This window comes from Ursus americanus, chromosome 25, assembly GCF_024610735.1.
Source record: "Ursus americanus isolate L20-20 chromosome 25, mUrsAme1.1.p, whole genome shotgun sequence".
NCBI lineage: Eukaryota > Metazoa > Chordata > Mammalia > Carnivora > Ursidae > Ursus > Ursus americanus.
Genome location: NC_142151.1, coordinates 43712343 through 43721618, shown reverse-complemented (window position 1 = coordinate 43721618; position 9276 = coordinate 43712343). Strand labels below are relative to the sequence as shown.

At 52.4% G+C, this 9276-nt stretch overlaps 1 protein-coding gene across 1 annotated transcript; it reads left to right on the top strand.

Annotated features, from left to right (window-relative positions):
• Window positions 1–674: 674 nt before the first annotated feature.
• Window positions 675–7126, top strand: KRT4 (keratin 4). The gene is made up of 9 exons (XM_045800775.2): window positions 675–1190; window positions 3029–3243; window positions 4174–4234; window positions 4620–4715; window positions 5277–5441; window positions 5708–5833; window positions 6261–6481; window positions 6723–6757; window positions 6867–7126. The coding sequence occupies exons 1-9, from the start codon at window positions 675–677 to the stop codon at window positions 7049–7051; spliced, it is 1620 nt and encodes a 539-aa protein (XP_045656731.2). The 3' UTR covers window positions 7052–7126.
• Window positions 7127–9276: the final 2150 nt, after the last annotated feature.

Sequence of the window (9276 nt, the reverse complement as noted above, 5' to 3'; positions counted from 1 at the left end):
ATTTCTTCTTCTGTAGGTGCGTGCGGGGCCGAGCGCAGGTGGAGGAATAATACGGTCACAGATACAGGTGCGGCTTGTGACGGTTCACAACGATCATCATCTCGCTGCATCTTGAGAGGAGGTGAAGGTAAATATTTGTTTTATTTCCAATTTCTGGGGAAAGCCACTGAGCCCCAGACGGTGACCTGCTCCAGGTTTGCAGAACAGGTAAGAGCAGCCGTGCCCCTGAATCCAGGCCCTCAGTTTGCAAACTCTGTGGAGTGAGAGAATGGGTGACGGGCCCTCTCATCGGAGCCGGGGGGCCGCGGGGAGGCTGTCTAGAGTGCAGTGAGTGGCGGGCCCGAAGGGCTGGGCCTGGGCAGGGGCCTGTGATTCAGGAGGCCCTGGGGCACCGGTTCGAGTTCTCCTGGAGGGGAGTGTGTCGGGAGCCTGTAAACTGTGCCCTCCGAATGACATCTGGAGGTGTGTTTAGTGACATACTCAGCAGGTACGAGAAGGATGGGCCTGTGCCAAAGGCCCAGCCCAAGGATGTTTCAGATTTTTCCCTTTATGCCCCTGCAACCAAGCCCTGCGGCTCCGGCACATATAAGAGACCCGGCTAGGGCTGCAGCATTCACAGGCCTGGCCCCTCGCATTTCTCTGACAACTCCACACTCGCTCTCCTCTCTCCAGCCATGATCGCCAAACAGCAGTGCGTCCGAGGCGGGTCCCGGGGCTTCAGCTGTGGCTCGGCCGTCGTCGGCGGGGGCAAGAGAGCTGCATTCAGCTCAGCCTCCGTGTCTGGGGGCGCGGGCCGCTGCTCCTCGGGAGGCTTCGGCAGCAGGAGCCTCTACAGCCTTGGGGGGAGAAAGAGCCTCGCCATCAGCATGGCCGGGTCCCGACAAGGCGCCGGCTTTGGGGCGGCTGGAGGTTTCGGCGCTGGCAGCTTTGGTGCTGCTTTCGGCGCTGGCAGCTTTGGTGCTGGTTTCGGGGCTGGCAACTTTGGTGGTGGATTTGGGGGTTCCTTCAGCGGACGGGGTGGTCCTGGCTTCCCCGCCTGCCCTGCTGGCGGGATTCAGGAGGTCACCATCAACCAGAGCCTGCTGACCCCACTCCATGTGGAGATCGACCCCGAGATCCAGAAGGTGCGGACGGAGGAGCGGGAGCAGATCAAGACCCTCAACAACAAGTTTGCCTCGTTCATCGACAAGGTGAGCCGTCCCCTTGGCCAGATAAGGCGGTAGAAACCAGGGCTCCTGAGTCCTGGGATCGCAGACCTGAGCCTGTTGCAGCATCGGAAACCACTGGGCTTCTCTGGGCTTCTGTGTTCCAGCTGTTCAAGGGGAACCCTTCCTCTTTTGTGTCTTCCTCTTTTGCACACGGCTGGTGGGAAGATAGGCTGCTCAGACCGGTGCAGTGTTCGGAGTCTTCCTAGACGTGCTGTGTGATACTGGGCAAATCGCTTAACTTTTCTGAATCCAGGCATCCCAGCCTTTTCTCAGATTTTGGTTTCAGAAATAACATGGTTAAGAATTTAATAATGAACTAAAATTAATTATAGTTAACGTAATAATTTAACTATTGGCACTCCTGTTGTTGGAGCAGAAGAAAACCAGCCTGGTTTCTCAAATGAAAAAGGGACCGAAGCCAATGACAGACTCTGGGTCCCACTAGGACCTTGGAGGGTTATCTTCTTCATCCTCCCGACCCTGGGCAAAATTGCTCCTTTCTGGATCTGTCTGAAGAGAAGAGGGATCTCTCCTTTTCTTTTTGTAATCCAACTTCCTTTCCCAGGCAGGGTGTAGAGATTCAAGTCCTTTAAGCTCAATTGCAGCCAAGTATGATGGATGATAGCAAGCGGATCAGCCCAGATTGCTGAGTCACCCAGAGACTAATGACTGAGGGGATGAGTATAGCCACTCAGTTGAGGATGCCCTGGGTCCCCGGGCATCAGTCTTAGTCCTCTCAGAAGAATGGGGCAAGATAGAACCATCTGGAAGTAAACTGAGGGGAAGTGTTTGCTTTACTTGTTAGTCGAATGAACTACCAGCAGCTTGAAGAGGCTTTATGGTAACTCCAGGACATACAGATGTAAAAGCAAGACCCAGGGTTTGGTACTTCCTTGTCTCATCTCCCCTCATCTCCCCTTTTGGGTTCAGACTGTGGTCAGTGACCCTGACCTGCTTTTCTTTCAGCTTTGCAGCACATAGTGGGACTATCACGCTAGGCTGCTACCCTGGTTTATCTGATTAGATGTCTTTATAGAGAGAGGGAGAGTTCTGGGAAGTCCCCTCGCAGGGTGAGCCTGGCAGAGACTCAGAATGTGTCTCGGGCCTTGATCTTAACTATTTAGACAATTGGACACAGGTCTAAAGAGACACACCAGGTCCATTTATTTTAAAAAATTGTCAGTGAATTTATCATTCCTTTGCCTTGGGTCAGGATTGCTTTGTTTTTTTTGTTTTGTTTTGTTTTTTTTTGTTTTTTTTTTTTGTTTTGTTTTTTTATTTATTTATGTGATAGAGAGACAGCCAGCGAGAGAGGGAACACAGCAGAGGGAGTGGGAGAGGAAGAAGCAGGCTCCCAGCGGAGGAGCCTGATGTGGGGCTCGACCCCAGGACTCTGGGATCACGCCCTGAGCCGAAGGCAGACGCTTTAACGACTGCGCTACCCAGACGCCCCATGGGTCAGGATTGCTTTGAATGCAAGAGTCCCCAGCCTGTGGTTTTATGTCCTAGTTTTGTTCATTTTATTATTTCCTACAAGTTCAGTGTTCTTCTCAGCACCTCACCCCAGGGCCTCTGGATGCAGCAAGTGCATACACAGTCGGGCCCTGCGGCTCTGACTGTGCTCTGTTCTCCTCAGCACATGTGGCCCGTTTGCTGCCATGGAGCGCGGCCACCATGTTGACCCCAGTGGATGGTGCCTGGAGTTGCAACATGGTGGCCCTACTTGCGTGGCTCTCGGGTCACCCGGGTGGCCTTGGCCAGTCCTCCTGCCAAAGCTTCAGGCCCTCATCGGTTGGTTGGTGCCTTTTTTTAAAACACAGGTGCGGTTCTTAGAGCAACAGAATAAGGTCTTGGAGACCAAGTGGAACCTCCTTCAGCAGCAGACAACCACCACATCCAGCAAAAACCTCGAGCCTCTCTTCGAGGCCTACATCAGTGCCCTGAGGAAGCAGTTGGATACCTTGGTCAATGACAAAGGACGCCTGCAGTCTGAGCTGAAGACCACACAGGACAGCGTGGAGGACTTCAAGACCAAGTATGTGTGGAGGATAGAAGGGTACTGCCTGAAAATTCTGCCCAGCCATGCCCCAGGCTTCTGGGCTTCTGTCTGGTCATTTAGAATTCCAGCTCTGAAGAGATCCCAAAAGGGTCAGGAAGGTTCCCTGCTTTGTTCCCCTGCATCTCCATGGGCCCTTTGTAATGGGGTGAGGCCTAGTAACCCTGAGTTGCCCCAAACAGAAAATGAGTGATATGCTCAGGGAGTTGGGCTTGCCATATACAAGCAAGATCGAAAACCGTGGAGATGAGAAGTGGTGTGGCGTGGTCAGAAGAATGCACCTTGTTTGAATACTGAGTCCTCCATTTACTAGTTATGTGCTCTTGGGTAACTTGCTGAACCTCTCTGAGCCTTATTTTCTTCATCTTTAAAATGGGGATAATAACCGGAGCTTTGGAGAATTAAATGGAATTAAATGAGATTGAGAAAGCAGGTAGCATAGCACTGGACATATAATGAGCATTTAATACATAGTAGTTGCTATTACGCTCCCTGTGGGATGGAGCTGAGAAAATCCCAGCCGCCTCTCTCTCTGTTCACTCTCACAACAAGAAAGAGAACTGGTATTGGCAGCATTCCTGATAATGTAATCCACCAAAGGGACAGCCCTTCTGCAGAAACAAAACCAGCCAGATTGTGGCTGGCTGTCCTCCTCACGCCTTATCTCTTGAAAGCAGTCTTTATTAAGTTTGATTTTCACTTCTCTGAAGAAACCGGGGTCTAGACTGGTATGTCACACATGTCACTAATACATGTAGGTTGAATGAATTTTTGTATGAAAATGGGAAAATGTAGACAATTACCTGGATATTTCCAAATAGTTAGGTGTTTGAAACCCAGCAGCAGAGATCCGGGAAACACCTGCTCATTGTGGGGCTTCTGTCTTCTCCCTCCCATCCCTACCCCCAGGTATGAAGATGAAATCAACAGGCGGGCAGCTGCAGAGAACGACTTCGTGGTCCTCAAGAAGGTAAGGGATGAAGGAGGGGCCAGAGAGGTCGTTAGGGTTCCCCTTCCCTCGGGAGTGGTCTTTGGCTTGAATCATGGGTTTGGTCCATCTTGGCCTCACCTTTACCCCACTTGGTACTGTCCAGATCTATGCGGTCAAAGGAGTGAGTAACTGAGCCAGACCCTAAGGACTAGAAGTTGGGGAAGAAGCCCATGAGGATCATTAACTTCCATTTCTGTAGTTGGCCTTAGGGCAGAGTATGTCAAATGATTAGCCCCTTGCCACTTTGCCTGGTGCTGAGACACGTTTCCTAAATGCTGCTGGGACCATCTTTGTGTGTCACTTAACACCCTCTTGCCCCTCCTGGAACTTCTGTACCTTGTCTCTTCCCCCTTCTCCTCTGCAGGACGTGGACGCCGCCTACATGAACAAGGTGGAGCTGGAGGCCAAGGTGGATGCTCTGAACGATGAGATCAACTTCTTGAGGGTCCTCTTTGCTGCGGTGAGGACTCCATCCCCCTGCATTCGAAGAAGGGAATCCCACCTGTGAGGCTGCTGCGGGAATTCCCAGTTCTTTGAAAGGGCTCCAGCTCTCTTACTTGTTGCGGGAGCTCTCAGCAAGGTCATACGTAGAAAGAGTTGAAGTGAGAGACTCAACCGGGAGGTTTTTGAAACCAGGTGTTGTCTTAGAAGGGGTGATTAGATCTCAAGATTGCATGGGGTAGAATTTCTTGCTGTCTGGCATTTCCCTGGTGAAATGAACCCCTTCCATTCCCTTCTATTAAACGTCCTGAACACCTACTGACATGGGAAGGCTCATGGGTCTCAGAGAGCAGTGAAGACTAGAAGCATTACTTTTCTGTCTTGAAATGCCACCCATCACTTACTTGATTTCTGCATAGAAACTTAGTATTCTTCCCTCTCCCTACACACTGGGATGCCAGCCAGCTCTGCTTCCATCTGAGCTTGTGGCATGGCCATTTCCATGACCACAGTGGATTTCTGGTGTCAGAGAGGAGGGAAGACTCTCTGGGGGGTCTGACATGAGATATTTTCCCTGCAGGAGCTGTCCCAGATGCAGACGCACGTCTCAGACACGTCCGTGGTGCTGTCCATGGACAACAACCGGGACCTGGACCTGGACAGCATCATTGCTGAGGTCCGTGCCCAGTATGAGGACATCGCCCAGAAGAGCAAGGCTGAGGCTGAGGCCCTGTACCAGACCAAGGTGGGTGTCAGGGATCTCTCAGGAGTTGGGAATGGTTTCTGGGGCTCTGCTTTTGGTTTCTGAGAGCAGGTGATCATCAGCTCAAGCCCAAGAGAAGTCAGAGATGAACTGATCTTCCAGGCATCTCTGATCCTGGTCTGATTTGAGATTACATGACATCTTGTACTATCCCTGCCACCTGTGCCTATTCTTGCTGAGTTCCCGTGAGAACAGACCCTACCCAAACACCCCTGACCCCTCATCCCCTGTGTTTTCCTGGATATTAGGTCCAGCAGCTCCAGATCTCGGTTGACCAACATGGTGACAACCTGAAGAGCACCAAGAGTGAGATCTCAGAGCTCAACAGGTTGATCCAGAGGCTGCGGGCTGAGATTGAGAATGTCAAGAAGCAGGTGAGTGTCAGCATTTTCTGGCCATCGTACGAGGCCAGGGGCCTAAGACAGGTGTCTCTATAGTAAAGAAGAAGATCAGGCATCAGGCCAGAGCATCCTGAGCTTGCATGCGGGGATTTGTGACTCCTTATATAAGCCATACCCAGGTCTTTCCAGCAGTACCCTACTTAACCTGACATGACACCCTGGTGAATAAGGTTTCTTGGCCCTTCATTGATTTTGCTCATCTCATCTAATCAGTCTGGTGGGGACATTGATGGGCCCTGGCTGGAGTAAATGAACTGCATCAGAGTAGAGTAGGTGGGGAGAAGGACAGACAGGATCCTGACATCTTAACCCAAGAAAAGCTGGCACAGGACTGGGGACAGGTGGAGAGGCCCTGACAGCAGGACACTGATGATTGCCTGTTCGATGCCATTGTCTACAGTGCCAGACTCTGCAAACATCTGTGGCTGATGCCGAGCAGCGTGGGGAGCTGGCCCTCAAAGATGCCCACAGCAAGAGCACAGAGCTGAAGGCCGCCCTGCAGAAGGCCAAGGAGGAGCTGGCCCGGCTGCTGCGCGACTACCAGGAGCTCCTGAGTGTGAAGCTGGCCCTGGACGTGGAGATCGCCACCTACCGCAAGCTGCTGGAGGGCGAGGAGTGCAGGTGGGCCAGGGAAGGCAGGGCAGGAGTGTGAGGGAGGGAGAGACCCCAGCACCAGCACTTGGCACCTCTGCTGGGCCAGATGCATGGGTGTATTATGGTCCAGGGCAGTGTAGACAACAGGTTCACATTCAGTCCTTTAATTTGGCTGCATAAGGATGGGACAGGTGCTTGAGACCTGCTTACTGAGCCAATCATGGCTCAGGGTTCTACTGTGACTCACTGCTCTTTCTCTCCCCCACAGAATGTCTGGAGAATGCCAGGGCGCCATGAGCATCTGTAAGTCCCTTCTGCCCCTGCTGCGGCTGTTCGTTCACCCTGGTTTGGGCTGAGACCCCTGATTGCCGGTACTGTTGGAGTAACCATCTCCTTTGCCTTTCTCCTGCAGCCGTGGTCGGTGGTGGCGCTAGTGCCAGGGGCATCGGCGGAGGATTAGGAAGCTGCTCCGGGTTTGGCCTGGGCAGTGGCTTTGGCTCTGGCTCCGGAAGTGGCTTTGGGTTTGGTGGTGGTGTTTGTGGCAGCTCAGGCAGCAAGATCATCTCCACCACCGTGACCAAGAGATCCCACCGATAGAGGAGACGAGGTCCCTGCCGCCCCTGAGCCCAGCTGGGCCCAGCCCTGGTGTCTCTGTTCTTCCTTCACCTCCACCTCCACCCTCCCTCTCTTGGGCTCATCTTACCAGTGTCACCTCCGTGTGGAGTTTGGTAGCTTCTCGATTTGGGTCTGGTGACCTCCCTGGAATGGGTGGGGTGTCAGCTGACCCTTCGCCTCGCATGGGCAGAGGAGAACACAATCAGGAGCTTCATCTCCAGGACCATCAGGGTCAGGTATGCCCCCTCCCAGCCCAGGATCCCAGATATCCCTCTACATCAGGACCAAACTCCTGTGCCACTTGGCAACAACTGGCCCTGCAAGCTCAGGACAGGAACCACTCAGTGACCCATCCACCCCTTCTCCTTGCCTCTATCCATCTTTGGGTGAATCTTTAATAAAACGCTTTTATCATTCACTGTGAGCCATTGTCCTTGTTCCCTGGGGAGAAGTCTCTAGAATTCAGGTGGGAGTAGAGGAGGCTGGGGCCTGAAGGATCTGTCTGCACAGATCAAGGTCATTACCTAATTTGAGGGAGAAGCGCAGTGTGTGGAGCCTGACGGCTGCCTGCAGAACAGGGACACAGACTCAAAACAACCAACAGTTACATAAAGACGATAGACAATCGGAGCAGGACCATCCCAGCGCTGAGCCTCAGTGAACCTGGAGGGAGGGGGTAGAGTAGAGTCAGTCAGGGCTCTCCACTGAATATGGAATGGGGGGTTAAGGAGCTTATGGAGAGTTTATACTCAGCATCTAGCAAGGCCTCCGCATTTTCATGAGACTTTATGCAGAGGACTCAATCCCACTGGACCAGCAAGGTTTTCAGGAACTTGCTCCAAGAATCGACAAGGTCCCGATTGCTGGATGCAGTGGAAGCATGTCGTTCTAACAGAGCTTTCGTGCTGGGCTCACTGTCCCGTCTGAGGTGGTTATGTCTGGGGTTATGTCTCTACTGTTGTCCCTGAGTGGTGGAATGTGGGGGGGAGGCAGGTCTGCTAGAGGGGTAGAAGGTGAAGCTGCCGGATTGGGGCCAGCCCTGGAGAGGAGGATTGATGAAGTGAAGAATGGGGTGAGGACGGTCAGAGTGAGGATCGGTGCATAGTCTTTATGGACACCCTGTTTCCGTACTGGACCAATTCCAAGATACCTGGAGGAGCATAATTTTCCTGCACAGCTCCCCCTCTGGTCCGACCTGAATCCCTCCTACTGCAGGTGGAGAATACGCTCATTCCCTTGGCCACCCGATTGGGGTTTCCCACCCTGGACTGCCAGGCAATTTGTTCAGACTCCAATCCCTCCAGCACAGTGCCTGTGGGGCCCTTATTGTGCAGACGGAAGGGCACACGGTTTGCCCAAGGCCAGTCCCTGCCCGTGTGGCCTTCACACAGCCCTGAAGGCAGGCTCAGGGCAGTAGGGGCAGAGCGACAAAGGGTTACTCTCAGGGGCTTGTGCTCCCTGGGCTGGAAGTCTCGTCCTTCATAAGCCCCGCCCCAATCTCCCCATTGTCTTGGGACAACCTCCCCCCCCAAGTAGCCAGGTCCCTGGGGCTGAATACAATGCTTTACATAGGAAACTTAGAGAAGAAAGGGATAAAGAAAGGGGGGTAATCAGAAGGGGGAATGAAGCATGAGAGACTATGGACTCTGAGAAACAAACTGAGGGCCTCAGAGGGGAGGGGGTGGGGAATGGGATAGGCCAGTGATGGGTAGTAAGGAGGGCACGTATTGCATGGTGCACTGGGTGTTATACACAACTAATGAATCATCGAACTTTACATCAGAAACCAGGGATGTACTATATGGTGACTAACATAATATAATAAAAAATATGATTATAATAAAAAAAGGAAACTCAGATCGGGTGGGTGTGTATCTTAGAATAAATGTGTTTTTGTAGGCAAGGGGCTATGTGGGTACGTTTGTGTTTTATTTCTTTAAAGAAGACTCCAGGTTTACATAAAAGAGGAAGAACATTCTTGTTGGTCTCGGTTGCCAAAACAGTTCAGGGGAGTGGATCCTGGCCATGATCCATAGGTTTGGAGCTGGCCGGCCATACAAAGGGGATTCTTTGAAGGGGAAAATCTACTTCTGAGATAACAGGCACCACTCTTCTCTTAGACCCTTTGAATTGGATCTGGCCAGCTCTTTGTGTTCAGGGGAACTAGGGAGACACAGGTTGCATTACCTGCCCCCTGGAAGGCCCCG